This window comes from Petaurus breviceps, unplaced genomic scaffold, assembly GCF_028583685.1.
Source record: "Petaurus breviceps papuanus isolate PSGF00001 unplaced genomic scaffold, PetGlider_PUasm1.0 689, whole genome shotgun sequence".
NCBI classification, from domain to species: Eukaryota; Metazoa; Chordata; class Mammalia; order Diprotodontia; family Petauridae; genus Petaurus; species Petaurus breviceps.
In genome coordinates this window covers 6,954,351-6,970,315 of record NW_027186458.1, presented here as the reverse complement: position 1 = coordinate 6,970,315, position 15,965 = coordinate 6,954,351, and the positions used below count along the sequence as shown (strand labels likewise).

The following is a 15,965-nucleotide window of genomic DNA, read 5'->3' as shown; positions in this document are numbered from 1 at the left end:
GGGCCTTAGGGATTGTTTTATTTTCATCTCTGTACACCCAGACACAGTCTTGCTGCTCAGAAGGTGCTTAATAAATGCTATGGAATGACTGAGGAGAAAACAGGCAGGTTCTTAGCAAACAGAGGAATGAACAGTGGACCGGGAGCTGATGTCACCAGTCCCATCTCTGACACATGGGCGATGAGACCCTGGGCAAGTCCTCAATCCTCTCGGGTCTAGAGAGCTCTCAGAGATTCCAAGTGGCAGAGGAAGTGCTGTCCTACACTGGGAGAGAAGAAATTCCCTCCCCCACTGACATCACACGTCTGTCCCTGTCCCCTTGGCAAAGATTGTCACAACCCAAAGGATTCTCACCATTTGCTCTTCTATGCAATCACTGGGCTGTTAAGACAGCTGACTATTTTAAAGTTGTTTTCACTGCTTCCTTCCAGGGGACAAGAGGCTCCCTGGAGACCATATGTTCACATATTTAGGATAAAAAGGTAAAAAATGGATATTTCAATGACTGTGGGAGGAGAGATAAATAAATGTCCCTTACGCCCCCAAGTCACATGTGAATTCAGAGTAATTCCATCTGTTGGGAATAATTGAAAGGCATTTGTCTGTTAAATATGTTCATGCTTAATGTGTTGGTGAAATTAAAACAAAGAATTATGGAAGCCAGTTTAGAGAAACAAGGGGTCAGAGAAAGCAGAGAGCTGAAGAGGCAGCTGGGCAGGTAGCTCCTGACAAAGGATGGAGGAGAGGCTGCTGGGACCAGCGGTCAGGAAAGCCATCAATCAAAAGAGATTCATTAAACACCTTTCGGTGATTCAGTCGCTAGTTTGAATACTGGGGCCCAAGGACAAAGCATAAAGTAATCCCTACTGAGAAAAGATCCATATTCTAATGGTGGAGCCAACCAGCACGGCATATATACAGAACACGTCCAAAGAAAGTAAGCACCAAGACATGGGAGAGATCTAAACGCCAGCTCGTCGGCGGGGGCAGAGCTAGCAACGAGTGGGGCATCAGGAAAGGTTTCGGGGCAGACAATGGCGCTTGGGCTCCCCCCTAAAGGAAGAGAGGGGCTCTATAGGGGAGGCCCAAGAAGACAGCAGACTGCGGAGGAGAGTCGGGGCAAAGGCACAGGCAGGGAGATGGAAGGGTACGTGTTAGGGGCCCAGGGAAGCCTGACTGGCTGGATCACAGAAAAGGGCCCCTCCGTGCCATCCAAGGGCCAGCGAGTACGGCACAAGGAACCAAGGGGGCGCGGGGGCAGAAGGTCGGGGTTCAGGCTCCTCACATGCTATGTGCTCATTGTGTGACCCTGGGCAAGTCACTAGCCTTCCCCTGGCCTCAGTTTCCTCCTCTGTACAATGGGTTGGACCAGATGGCTTCACAGTTCTAAGTCTGGTCTTTCAGCAGCATGACTGGAAAAGGACAGCCTTCGGATTCTGATCCCCAAGGCGACAAACAAACAAGGAAGCAAGCAACGAGCCAGACCTCAGCCCGAGCTGGCGGCAGACCACTTCAGCGTCCGCATCATCCCACTGGTCGTCGCACACCGTGCCCCACTGCCCCGCGTGGTAGAGCTCCACTCGGCCCTCGTAGATGCTGCGCCCGCCAACAAGCCGCACCGGTGTCCAGGCAGGAGCTGCGAGCCCAGAGAGAGAGAAAGGAAAGCTGTGTCACTGGACGGGAGAGCTGGAGCGCGCCTCCCTCTCACGGAAGGACCAGGGCCGGTGGCAATGCCAGCAGGAGTGCCAGGAAAGCGCCCCTCCCACAGGCACGCTGCCATTCTCTGAGGCCTGGAGCAAACACGGGAGCGGGGAGAGGACCCGGAATCCGCGGAGCTGGGGCTCATGGAGTGTCCGGGCCAGAGAGGGTAAGGAAAGCACCTTGGGTAAGGCAGGGAGTGGCAGGGCAGGGACTGAAGCCCCGGCCTCTAACTCCAAACCCAAGGCTCTCTGCACTATACGCCAAAATGGATTTTCTTTAATTTAACAAGAGAATCCAAATTCCTAGAACTTTTCTCAGTGCGATGGTGATAAGATTTCTGTCCACAAGAATCCATTTGCCCAGTATACTATCATTAATTAGGCCTTTTGTCTTATTAGCCTTGAGGCTTCCAGAGCAGTCATCTTTCTGGGGAGTGTTTTATTAATGAGGCCAGGCAGAGCTCAACACCAGAAGAGGGTAAGGACTGGACTCATGCTTTCACAGAGGAGACATCTCAGAGGAAGAAACTCCTTCCTATAGATGCGGGTGGGCCCTGAACCCAGCACTGCCCAGCCCACTTGTCCTAATGCCTCTCATCCCTTGCCAAACTTGGCCCTGGACTACTCCCACCTTGGACCTCTTATCCTCCTACTCAGGGGCTGCTAAATGGAGCTGGGGGAAGTCAGTGAGTGGTGGGGATGAGGCATATTATAAATATTCATGTTACCCATCTGTAATTGGGCCCTCACTTCAGCACGGCAATCCCTTTATTGCTCTCTAATTGATTCCCTCTCCCTCCCTACAAAACCTATGCTAAATGTTTTCTTCCTGTGTCAAGTCTGTATCCTACCCTTTTTCTCAGTTGAGGACCTTACCTCTTAATTTTACTGAGAAAATTGGAGTTATGGGTAGACTGATTGGTGACCTCAGCAACTTCCATAGGCATAATCATTATCTTTATGTAGATAACTCCCAGATCTACATGTCCAGCCCTAATATCTCCCTTGAACATTGGTCCTGCACCACCAATTGCAATTGCCCACTGGATATTTCAATCTGGATATCCCAGAGACATCTAGACCCCACCAGATTCCACTCCTTCTTTACCTCTGCTGCAGAGTCCGTCTTTTCTTTCTATGTGTAATTCAAGCACCACCTTTGACACGAGGCCCTTCCTCATGTACTCAGTGCCAGTGCTCCCAAACCACACTATTCTCTTACAAATGCTCTGCTGTGTAGACAACACTACTCCTTGAGAGCAGGGACTGTTGATTCTTTGTATTTGGATCTCCTACCCCTCATATGGTACCTAGCACTTAGGAAACAAGCAATAAATTTTTGTTGACTGATACTTAGGCTACATTGCAGTAATAGTATAATTAGTAATTCCAATCAATTGTAACAGGTTGGTAGAAATCATGTACATGGTTCTTTTTAAAAACATGGGAGAGCATAACAAATCTAATAATAACTAAATGTAGTTTAGACTTACATGCTAATAGTATTTCATTTATTGACTGAGAAAGTTTTAATTAGAAATTTAATTTAATTATTGCAAAAGACAAAAAAAAAACTTTAGAAATATGAGGTGTCCCAAAAGTCTCAGTGCTATGTTTTAGTAGGTTAAATTGCATTAAGACTTTTGGGAGATGCCATTTGTCATCTGGGTTTCCCAAATCTAAGTCGGTTGAGATCTCTAATGGGTCTCCTTACTAATTATTTTAATTAAAGCCTTGAACTCCTGGACTCTATTTGCCTTTCTCCCCTAAGATCCTCCTCCAATGCCTCACCACAGGACAGAGATGATCCTGAGCTCCAGAAGACCAATCCTTGTCCAAACTGGGTTTGGCAAGTGTGACTCAGAGCTGAAAGGGCATCAGGTCCAGGCCTAGGGATGGGCTGCCTGCACATTCCATCTCTCTGAGCCTCAGTTTTCCATCTGTGAAATGGGGACAATAACACCTATCATACCTACACCAAAGAGTCGTAAGCATCAAATGAGATTACAATGCTCAGTAAATCTTAAACTTCCATACAAATATTAGTTATTATTATAGGAGAGCAAAGGCACAAGAAATTGATTACTTCTGAGTATGGGAACAGATGAGGAAAGGCTGCATGGAGAAGTGGGGCTCAACCTATTTTGTGAAGGGAGAGAACAAGTTGAACAAGTTGAAATGGGTCAAAGAATCAGCAGAAGTCAAAATGGGACTGGATACTTATGGTGTTTCTCTGGAACAGAGAGCATGTAAATAGGAGTAATGTGAAATAAATATGGAAATTGTGGTCTGAGCCTCGATGTAGATGGGCTTGAAGACCGTGCTAGAAAATCTGCATTTTATCTTACTGACCAGTGCCTACTTAGGAGAGTGTGAAGTGGCAGAGTAAAGGTATTAGAATATGCTTTAACGAGATCATTTTGGGAGCTACGTGAAGGGTGTTTTGGAGAGGAAGGAGACCAATTAGGAGTGTTTGGTTGACTAGGCAGGAGGAGAGGAGGGAGGGAAGGAGACTGTTGTCAGAGATGCTATTAATACAGAATGGTAATGCACTGGCAGCTGATGGAATGTGGGGGATGAAGGGTCAAGGATTATAGGATTTAGGACTGGGAGGCACCTTGGAGACCAGAGAGTCCAGCCCTCTTGTTCAATGGTACAAGAAACTAAAGATGAGAGGAGGCAAAGTGGCCCACCTAAATTCACACAGGAAGTCAGTGGCAGAGCTAAGATTTAAATCCAGGTCTGTGGATTGCAAATCCAATGCTCTTCCTCTGACACCAGGCAGCCAAAGAAAAGACTGCCCATGTAGTTTTCTAATCTGTTAAAAATGAAATATTATGAAAATAAGTTTATAAAACCAAGGAAATTGTGATTCAACGCTGAGCTACACTCATTGTGGCAAAGATTTCAGAAGACTGTAAATTCTGGCATTTCAAAATTATGCTGCATATGCAGTAGCTCTTCTAAGAAAAGAACCAAGGCAAGTCTGGCCATTTGTAATTCTAACAATGGCTGAAACGTATATTATGTATACGTATATGTGCATATATAACATACATTTCAATAGTTATTATGTGTATATATTATACATAATTATATATTAGCAATATGTAGGTAACATATAACATGTAAACTATTATATTATACATACACACATACACATCTCATTTTAAGGTTCATGAAGCATTCTACATACATTATCTCATTTAAGCCTCACAGTCATTAACAGTGTTCTCATCCCCATTTTACAGCTGAGTAAACTGAGTTTCAGAAAGGTTGGGTGATTTGCTGGTGATATCATTGCTAGGAAGCACCAGAGGCAGGAGCAGAAACCTGGGCCCTCCTGATTCCGTATCATCTGCTCTTTTTGCCAAACCTGGCTGTTTCCTTGTGCTGAAAACACACTAAAATGGAAAGAAGAGGATGCTTGCTACCCTGGTAGAAGCTGCAGGAGACCGCAGCTGCCATCTTCTGTGGACATGTCCCCAGGGGCCCGGCTGTGTCTCTTTCACAAAGCAGGATGCTGTCTTCCTCTCCTTGGCAGTGGATACCGCTCCAGTGAATGGGAATGAGGCCCAGTTCAGACATTGGGGTCTGCTTGGCTGTCCCTTTGGCCCTGGAAGAGAGAAAACCATAGTTAAGTCATGAAATAAGCCTCTGAGCGCATGGGTTTGGGAACAGGAGAAGGAAGGAAAGGGGACAGGGCTTTTGAGGAAATTAAGATGTCAGATCAAAGCTTGGGCAAACCAGCCACAATAACTTCATTCTTTTCACTAGTTCTGCTAGACTTTTAATTTTTACAAACCCTTTAAAATAACACTAGCTCTTTAATTTCGGGGCAGAAAGGAACCTTTGCCAATAGCCTCTAATTAAAGGAGAGAAATCAGCCAGGGTTCTCAAAGCACATTTCTGAGCAGTCATCGTCCTACTCAATAATCCCCAATGGCTCACTGTCAATTACCTCTGCAATCCAATAGAAGCTGCTGTGTCTGGTAGTGAAAGTTCTTCCTGCCTCTCCCTTCCACGGTCCAGCCAAACTGGCCTTCTTGGTGACTGTCCCACGTGACATTTCATCTTCTGTCTCCCTGCCTTCCCACCACCTGTCCCCTGGGCCTGGAATGCACTCTCTCCTGGCCTCCCGAGCTTCCTTTGTGATTCAGCTCAAGCCTCAGCTTCTAGATGAAGGCCACAGCCCCCTCCCCAGAGCCCCTCCCCACTATTACCTGTTCTCTGCTTTATGTGTTTTGTACACATGCACACACACCCCACTCTCACAATGTTTCCCCTGTTGGAGTGTAAGCTCCCTGAGGGCATATTACACAAGCATTCCACAGGCACACGCCTGGTCCTAAGTGTGGATTTGAACCTAGCTTTCCTAAATCCAAGTGAAATAACCTCTCCACTCCACTATCCTCCAACATTCTACGGCTACAGAAACATGAAAGGGCATGGGAGCGCCACATTTCCAAAGTCCTTTCCAAGGTCCATTTTGGGGAGAATTTGTATACAATGACCATCAAAGCTAAAAGTTAAATAAATGATCTGAGAGATGATCAGTTCCTGATGAAAATAAGGAGCCTTGGCCAGGAAGAATGTGAAGCTGATTACCCGAGAACCGGATCCAGACGGCGCCCAACTCATGTCATCTAAAGCACAGATTTTAGAAGAAGCTGCTTTGAATGAATTCAGGCTGATAGGAAATGTTCTAAATACTTATTCTAACAGGCATCCGCCTAGAAGAAGGCCATTCTGGGTGGGTCCTGGCAGCAAAGCCAGTGACACATTTAAGGTCTGGGGACAGATGATTATGGCAGCCACAAAGGTGGGTTAGCTTGAGGGTGGTGACATGAGGACAGGGATGCGAGGCTGAGGGATGGCTAGAACTGACTTCTGGGAACTTCCTGGCTTTTCCAAATGATAAAAAACCAAACCACTCCCAGCCATTACAATGCCCCTCATTAGCTAGGCTTGCAGAGAGGTTCAGGGACTTGCCCTGGGTCACACGACTCCTAAGTATCTAGGCAGGATTTGACCCTGGACCTCTGGGACCCCAAGGCCTGTGCCCTACCCACCATGCCACACTTCTTCTCCCCTCTAAACCCCTCCAGTTCAGTCTCAATATTCTGCTCTTCTGTCCTTCATTCACAATTCATAAGATTTTTTTTAAAAAGGACTAATTCATACACCTCTCATTTATGCATAGGCCCACGGCTGGAGGGGACTGCAGAGGGCATTTAGTTCAATCCCCTCATTTTACATCGAAGGTAAGTGGAGTTCAGAGAAGGCCCAGAGATTAGCCCAAGGTCACACAGGGAATAAAGAGCAAGAGCCAGCACAAACACTAAGGATTCACACAAAAATGCAAGAATCTCTGCCCTCACAGGGCTCACATCCTCCCTGGAGTAAACAACAGGCCCGCAGACGGGCACAGGGGTCTCACCAACATGGATCTTCTCCTAACCTCCCAGGGCCTCAGTTTGCCCATCTGTAAAACGAGGGATTATTTCTGGGTCTAGATCCCTGCCCCCATAAGCCTATGACCACAGTCTACCCAAGTCTGTCCATCCTGGGGGGTGCTTGTCCACATACCCCTAGGATGCGTTCATTGGTTGGGCTGGGGAAGCCCAGAGGCCTTCCTCACTTTTTGTTGACATGATGAAGGTACTATTGGACCCGTGGGCAGTCCTCTGGTCATCACTCCCTTTTGCCACTTGACCAGGTGTTCTTCTCTGTTGATTACAGTGAGAACCTTAGTAACTGTGAATCCAGGGTGCTTTGCAGAAGGGGCAGCAGGAGCTGAGCCTTGAAGGAAGATCAGAATGCTGAGAAGCCGAGGTGCCAAGGAAACACGTTCCAGGAAGGAGGACAGTGTGGGTCAGTACATCTAGACAAGGAACGGTGTGCACACAAGGACAGCAGTGACTTCGGGGAGTGCCGATTCCAGGGATGAAGGCCAAGCTAGAATGGCGGCCACAATAGAGTGGAGATGTGTCTTCCTCCTCCTTCTGGGAGGCCTTTAAGCAGAAGCCAGGTGACCATTTACTAGGGACGTTATAGTGGGGATTTCTTTTGTGCATGAGTTGGACCAGATAGCTGCTTAGGTCCCTTCCAGTTCCCAAATTTTGTGGTTCTGTGCCAAATATGAGGTAGATGTGTGGTAGATGTCAGCAGACGCAGCTCCCCCAGAATCCAGATCCAGGGCTCTTCATGGGTTATGTAATGGAATGCCCGGCAATGACCAGGCCAGCGGATTTTGTAAATCTCCCTGCTCCATTCTCAGGAAGTAAAGCAGTAAGTCTGCTTCCCTAGGTCAGCACCAATTGTCACTTGTCCACACACCACTGACAACTGACCAGAAGCATCTGGGAAGCATCTCGGCCGTGACTGGCTAAAAGGCTCTGCCCTTACTGCCTCCTCTTTCCTGAGCAGTAATGCTAAGGGGAACCGTCTACGCTAATCTGGCATGTAATCAGTTAACCCTGTCCCCTGCTCCCCCGAGCACAAAGTGTAATTAGAAATCTATTCTTGAAATCAAAAGTTAATCACCCAAAGTTAAATGTCACTAAAAAGATCTCAGATTTCTCATACCCTCAGTCTTTCACGTGATTGTCAGCAGAAATCAGATTTTATTGGATTTGACGTCGAGAGAGCCAAAGGACCTCGGAGTCCAGTCTGTCAGTCAAGAAGCATTTATTATAAACTGAGTCCATGCAGACACAAGGAAAGGCAAGACCAGCCTGTGGCCTTGAGGAGCTTCCGCCCAAGAGGGAAAACAGCATGGCAACATCAGGTACATACTAGTCATGTACGGACAGATGGAAAGCGATTTGAGGCACTGAGGGGCAGGCACCAGCTTATCCCATCCCCCCTTTTTTACAGATAAGGAAACTGAGGCCCAGGGAGATCCGGGGCTGGAAGGGTCAGAAGTGATGGAGCCAAGCCTTATTCTACAATTGAGAAGATTAAATGCAAGGAGCTCCCTCAAGTGATTTGCCCAAGTTTCGCACAAGTAGTAAGGGGCAGAAGGCAGGTGTGAACCACGTTCTGAGTCCAGAACACTTGACACCTAAGTCTTAGCAACTGTAACTGGATTTCACTGGCTCATGAGTGGAGAGCTCGAAAGCTGTTCTGGTCCCACTCATTTTACAGTTGAGGAAACTGAGGTTCCTTTAAGTAACTTGCCCAAGACAACCAAGTAGTTGGGACTCCAAACAACCTCGTCATTTTAACTGAATTTGGCCAACCCACTGAGTTTCAGCATTGATCAAAACACTTTCAGTACAAAATCACTGAAGGTCATTAGCAGCTGTGGGGAAGGAAGAAGAGATTGGAATAGACCTCGTGTCAGAGGTGACCTCTGAAAAGAAATTAATCTTCAAAGAACAGTGGTGTCCAGGCCCCCTCCCCTCCAGTAGCCCCCAGGTCCCGGTGCCTACTCCTCCCTTTGCTCTCATTTACCCTTAGAGAGGGCGTTTCTCGCCCTTACCGAGCTTGGGAATGAGCGGTGAGCTTCCTCCATCCAGAACAAAATGGGGCTCCCATGTACTCTGCACTGCATTGCCGTAGTAGCCCAAAGACTGAATTTGTAACCTGAACCAGCCCCACAAGGTGGACTGTGTAGGCTCTCATCACCCCTTGCTGGTCTCTTAACTGACCTTTCTGTCCGTTGTCTCTCTCCAATCCAATTCACCCTCTACTCTAAAGCACAGACCTGACCAAGTCACTGCCCTGCTCAAGGAACATCTAGGATTTGGCTATTCAATGCCTGTCATGTTTCCTGTTTACCTTTTCTGCCTTGATTCACAATGTTCTCCTTCATGCAGTTCGTGTTCCAGCCAAATGGGCACATTGCTTACACAGGAGAGCCCATCTCCTCCCTCTGAGCCTTTGTACAACCTGTCCCCCATACCCACAGCGTGCTTGCCCCTCACCTCCAGGGTCACCTCCTACACGAAGTCTGTTCCAACCTCTTCTTCCTTCCCCAAAGCGGCTAATGACCTTCAATGATTTTATATTGACTTAGTATTTATTTTACATTTATTTATCCCAGTCAGTCCATCAATCCCCAAACATTTATCAAGGCCAGGCATTGCACTCGGCATGAAGGATGCCGATACAATAAATCCCTCCTCACAAGAATGTAGCTCGGACATGCTTAAGCATAGACAGATTACAAAGAGAATGAATGTAAACAGGTTCCATACAAGGAGCTCCATACAAGGTGGTCTGAGAGGGAGGGCCCTCTGTGCAGAGGATTAGACAGGGGAAAGGCCCAAGTCCAATTGGGAGGCTGTGGCAGCTGTCCAGGAGAGGGAATGAAGGTCTGGCCTAGGCTGCTAATCATATGAGTGGAGGAAAGGGGATGGAGGAGAGCTGGCCATCAGCAAAGATAATGGTTTCCCACTTCCTGGGGGTCAGCAAGTCAAGTCTGGCAGGCTGCTCACTGGGCAGGATTGAGGGGCATTCTTAGGTTTGGATTGGGCTAGAGGGTCTCTGGGGAGCAGTCCACCTCCTGGAAAAGCAAAGGGGTCTTCAATACAGTTGGGTTGAGGAGGAGAGGTCAGGGTTCCTTCCTCTGCTTCCTATCCTGAGCCTGGAGGCTTGGGGTGTTGATGGAGGCCTGGGACTCACCCAAGAGACCCACCCAGGAGACACAGGCCATGACCTTCCAGCTACCTACTTTGTGAGATGGATTTAGGGATCAGAATCCCTGTTCCAAATATTTTACGTGCAGTGGAAGCGGGTTACACACAAAGGCTGGAGTCCCAGGATGGGGTGGGATAACAAGCAGGAGAAGAAGTTCTGAAAAATGCCCTTTTTCTCCTAAAGACCAGATCAGGTCTTGGATCACTCAGGTCCCAGGACCTGCTCCACTGACCAGCTTGGCAGCACCGAAGTTCTCACATCCATCTGTCTTTGGGTCTTTTCCACTCAGAGGTGGTGTTTTTGGATGGGCAGTGAGAAGGTGAGATTTTAATTTTCCACACCAAAAGAATCCTCTGGGTCTGCCTTAGGATCATACAGCTGGAAGGGACCTTGGAGGTCAGCAGCTCCAGCCTCTTCACTTTACAAATGAGGAGACTGAGGCCCAGAGAAGGTAAATCCCTTCAACTTGGTCCCACAACTAAGAAGTTTCAGAGGCAGGATTTCAAGCCAAGTCTCTCTGACTCCAGGCCAGGGCCCTAGTCACTCTCTGCACCTTCTGGCCTCTTCCTGTACCTCACAAGGACTTTCCCAATCCCCCCAGGTGTGTGTGTGTATGTGTGTGTGTGTGTGTGTGTGTGTCTGTCTCTGTCTAGGTGTGTCTGTCTTTCTCTCTCTCTCTCTGAATTCCCCCACCCCAAGCAAATGTAAACCCCTTGAGAGCAGGGCCTGTTTCATTCCTGCCTTTGCCTTCCCTGATGCCTGGCACACGGGGGGCACTCAAAGTTTGTTGAATGAAATTGATCTGGAAACTCACCCGAAATTCAGCTGGCGACAGATGACAGCCGCGGCACCATCATCCCAGCCACTGCTACAGATTGTCCCCCAAACTCCTCTGGAATTCACTTCCACAGTACCTTCAAATTTGTTTTTCCCACCTTGGAGACGCACTGACCCTGAAGAGGAAGAAAAGGCCCAGATTCCTTAGTACAAGGACCCGTGAACAGACAGGCCACGCATTGGTTGGCACGTAATAAATGCTTGTTAATTGATAGACTATTTAATTGACCATAGCCTGTGATTTCTGTGCAATGGTGGCAGCCCCAAGTCTGACAGATTCTAAGACTTCCCTCTCCTCCCCACCCTTCCTAGCATGAAGCAATGGCTTTAAATAAGGATTAAAAAGCAGCTGCTAATTAGTATGCGATGGTGGAACTCAGGACACCAGCTAGCAATTCCAAACAGATAGTCTAACTCTGATGTGTGTGTGTGTGTGGGGGAGCGGGATTCCTGTCCAGTCACAATCCTAGAAAGGATGTTGGGCCATCTTTGAGTGAGCTGGACAGCAGCCCTAGGGAGGGGTTCAGGGCTCCACTTCTAGGCCCATAACAAATTGTGGGACTTTGGAGCTGGCCCTTTTACACGCCCTGGGCCTCACATAGTAAGGAAGGGGTATGAAGCCTTTCATATTCTAATGGGAGGCTGGGGCATTCAAGGCCCATCAGCTTGCATGGCTGACCCGATGCTGTCTCTACCTAAGGAAGGCACCGGGGTGTTTTCTCTTAGCAGAATCAGGAGGGTGCATAAGGAAAATGTGGCAGGGGTGGACCTTCTCTAACAGGCTCCAATTGGCTAATTTCAAAGAACCTTTATAGACTGGCTCTGTAGGAAGAACTGTCAGGATCTTCCAAAAGGCCATTGGCTCCATACCCTTAATCTTTGTCTCATTTGTGTCTGGGGGAACACAGCGACTCTTGATCGTGGCATCCAGGAAGAGGTCACCTAGTCAAGGGTGATGGCCTTAGGGCCTTTTTCCTGGCTGATGCCATGCCCCCCCCCCCCAGTGCCCAGGAATGGGCCTGCACTCCTTGACCTTGTGGTGTGTCCACTTCTGTTATAGGTAGAGGGAGTGGGTGCATCACAACCTTATGAATTGATGGGGGCCTCGGGGTACCTTGGCCCCGGGAGATCCAGGCTGGGTTTTGAGCAAGGAGCAGTCTTTAGGAGTGAGCCCAGGGAAAAGACCACGTCTGGGCGTTCTGCGGTGACTGAGGTAAGCTTCCCCAGAGATAGAGGTGGTGTAGGGGAGATCATGCCCTGGTGAGTGATGGGACATGTTTGTCCCTTTGTCCTGACTGTAGCCTTGAAGGAAACATCACTTTGGAAAAACCAATGAATGTTAAGTGGGTAAATGGATCTGGGTGCTAATCACAGGCCCTTAATAGAAGGGACATCCTGGAGGGTATCCTAGCATACCAAGGGGCACCTGTGGCAGGCCTGGCTCTGAGAGACGAGGCCAAGCTGACTGTCTACAATAAGGAGAACAGATTTAGGGCCAGATCAGGAAACCAAAGCTCAGGAGGACTGAGTGACCCATCCAAACTGTGTGTTTGTTCGTTCATTCCTTCTCTCATTATTCTGGCCTTCACTCCTAGGGGACCAAAGTGGAAACAGAAATCCATCCTTGAAGAGAAAGTTAGGGATCTAGAGTTAAGCTTCACTGAAAGCTGTTTCTCACATTCTCCATCTCTCTGGTGCTCCCCAGCAGATTTCTTATCCTACTACGACAAGATCTATCTAGAGATGCAAAAGACAATTAAGTCAATAAGCATTTATTTAGCATTTGCTCTGTGAGGATACAAAAAAAGGCAGTTTGTACCCACAAGGACCATCCGTTCTAATGGGGGAGATGGCCTGGATAAGGAGGTCCATGCAAGTAGGGGGTGGAGAGGAAGGGCAGAGGGCTGCTACACTTTGAGCCAGGTTGGTTCAAAGTTGGAGATTTAGCAAGAACAGAAGTGCCTTCATTATCTCCTCCCGACTTTTGGGAAGTGGTTTTGCAACAGGCCTCGAGCCAGCTCCTTCAGTGAAATAAATCATCTAATGCATGGCAGATGCCAGCCCTTTGCAATCAGGCCAAAGAACGTACATGTTTTTCAAATAAAATTTTATTAACATCTTCTGTTCTTACATAATTTCCCATTTCCTTCTGTATTCCTCTAGTCTCTCTCAAGTTATTCCTTATGATAAAGAGGAAAAAAGAAGAGAGCAGGTCAGGCCAACGAACCAAGATGCCCCAAAGCCCACCATCACATGCAGGATGCAAGAGGGCAGCAGGGAGGGAGCTGGGGGTCCTCTCTCCCTCCTCTTCTTGTGGACGAAGCCAGGTCATTGTCATTTTACAGCTTTCCATTCTGATTGGCTTCATTGCTGCTGATTGTCCCATGCACGAGGTAGGTAGCTGGTACTGTGCATAGAGTGCCAGATCTGGACTTAAATTCAAATCCAGCCTCAAGCACTTACTGGCTGTGTGACCCTGGGCAAGTCACTTAACTTTGCCTCAGTTTCCTCATCTGTAAGGTGACCTGGAGAAGGAAATGGCAAATCACTCCAGTGTCTTTGCCAAGAAAACCCCACAGTGGGTCACAGAGACTTGCATGTGACCAAAAAAATGGCTAAACAGCAACAAAAGCCTTTCTCTGGGCTTTTCCCCATGCTATTTATTTTACTCTGCATCAGGTCACAGGCTCATTAGATCATGGATTTATTGCCGGACCTGGCCTGTGAGGTAGGGAGTCTAACTCCCTAATTTTACATAGGGAGAAATTCAGGCCCAGGGAGGTTGCCCAGGATCACACAGCCAGAAAGTGTCTGAGGTAGGATTTGAACCCAGTTTTTCCTGGTGCCAAGGACCGTGTCCTATCCGCCTCTTGGGATCCATCCTGCTAATTATTTCTTACAGCACAGTAATGTTCCATTATATTCATGTACCCCAATTTGCTCAGTCACTCCCCAATCAATGAGCCTCGACTTTGTTTCCAGTAAAGAATGTCCATGTTGACTGGTAACCTCCAGGAAAGCATTGTGTGTGGTTGAATGTCGGCTCCCTGAGGACAAATATTATTTCATAGGATCATGGATTTAGATCTAGAAGAGGTTAGCAAGTTACAGCCCTCCCCTAAGTCTGAGGATAAAGCTGTGGCAGAAAGAGGCAAAGTGACTTATCCAGGGTCATGTAGCTAGTGTCTGAGGCATGACTGGAACCCATATCTTCCTGACTCCAAGTAGGGTGCACTGTGCACTCTGCCAGAGAAACCAACACATGGCAGGCACATTGCTGCCTGCAACACTCCTGAGCACTGAAACCAGATTAAAATGCAACCGGAAAAGAGCTAAAAAACAAACAAAATGCAGGCACGCCTGGGTTTCTCGTGCTTTTTCACAAGTTGAAGGCTCATGGCCGAGTGTCCGCCATGTTTGCATCAGCCTGTGCTCACGCCCTGTCTGTGCCACATTTTGGTCATTCTGGCTGTGCTTCCAACTTCCCCCTTGCTCCTCTAGCTGGATGGTGAGCTGTGATCTTTGATGCTCCTCCTGGCATCGTTCTATGTCCTCACAGGACTGGCGACTTAACGGAGAAATGTTGTGTGTTCTGACTCCTCCGTGGACCAGCTGTTTCCCATCTCTCTCCCTCTCCGTGGGCCTCCCTTTTCTCTGAGACACAACAATATTGAAAATTTTCATGTTGTTCAGTCCTTTCAGTCCTGTCTGACTCTTCGTGACCCCATGTGGGGTTTTCTTGCCAAGGATACTTGGAGTGATTTGTTATTTCCTTCTCCAGCTCATTTAACAGGTGAGGAAACAGAGGCAGACAGGGTTAAGTGACTTGCCCAGGGTCACACAGCTAGGAAGTACCTGAGGCCAGATTTAAACTCAGGAAGATGAGTCTTCCTAACTCCAAGTCCAATGGTCTATCCACTGTGCCACCTAGCTGCCCTCAGTATTGAAATTAGACCCTACAATGGCCTCTAAGCATTCGAGTGAAAGGAAGTCAAATGATATGGTAAACTTCATCATTGTTTTATTTGAAGAAATTGCCACAGATACCCCAACTTTCAGCAACCCCCACCCTAATCAGTCAGAAGTCAACATTGAGGCAAGACCCTCCACCAGCAAAGATTGCAACTCACTGAAGGCTCAGAAGACAGTTAGCATTTTTAGCAATAAAGTATTTTTAATTCAAGTATGTGCATTGGTTTTTAGACGTATCGCTTACTCAATAGATGACAGTATAGTGTAAACATATCTTTTATATGCACTGAGAAACCAGCGAATTCATCTGACTCACTCTGTTGAGCTATTCATCGCATTGTGGTGGCCTGGAACGCATCATGCTCCGTCTGAGCTATGCCTGTACAGTACAACATACATAATGCTGCTGTGTGGTTTTCTAAGTCAGTGTGCAGCCTGCAGGGCTGGTGGCCCCTGTCTGAATTTGAGTTAGATACCACTGCACCAGAGTTTATGCCTTGGTTTCCTCATCTATAAAATGGCGATAAAGATCACACTCACCTTGTTGTTATGAGGACCAAATGAGATGATATTTGGAAAGAGCTTTGCCAGCCTTCAAGTGCTATAGAGATGTCAGCCATCATTATCACTTTTTAAGTTGGAAGATCGAATTCAATCTCATTTTATGGAGGAGGAAACAGAGGCCCAGGGAGCTAATTAACTTCCCCAAGTTCACCAAAGTAGCAAGTAGCAGGGGCAGATCTTGAACCCAGATCCTCTGACTTCAATTGGCTGAACTCGTGAGCTCATCTCTTGGTACATCCTATCCAC

At 47.6% G+C, this 15,965-nt stretch overlaps 1 protein-coding gene across 3 annotated transcripts in view; it reads right to left on the bottom strand.

Annotated features, from left to right (window-relative positions):
• The window catches only part of PRSS12 (serine protease 12), a 68,994-nt gene that overhangs the window by 38,347 nt on the left and 14,682 nt on the right, over positions 1 to 15,965 (bottom strand). For all 3 annotated transcript variants that reach the window (XM_069104905.1, XM_069104906.1, XM_069104907.1), the window contains exons 2-4: positions 11,161 to 11,299; positions 5,135 to 5,316; positions 1,486 to 1,636 (exon numbers count right to left, since the gene is read on the bottom strand). In XM_069104905.1, the coding sequence (XP_068961006.1) occupies positions 1,486 to 1,636; positions 5,135 to 5,316; positions 11,161 to 11,299 (472 nt within the window). The remainder of the gene's footprint in view (positions 1 to 1,485; positions 1,637 to 5,134; positions 5,317 to 11,160; positions 11,300 to 15,965) is intronic.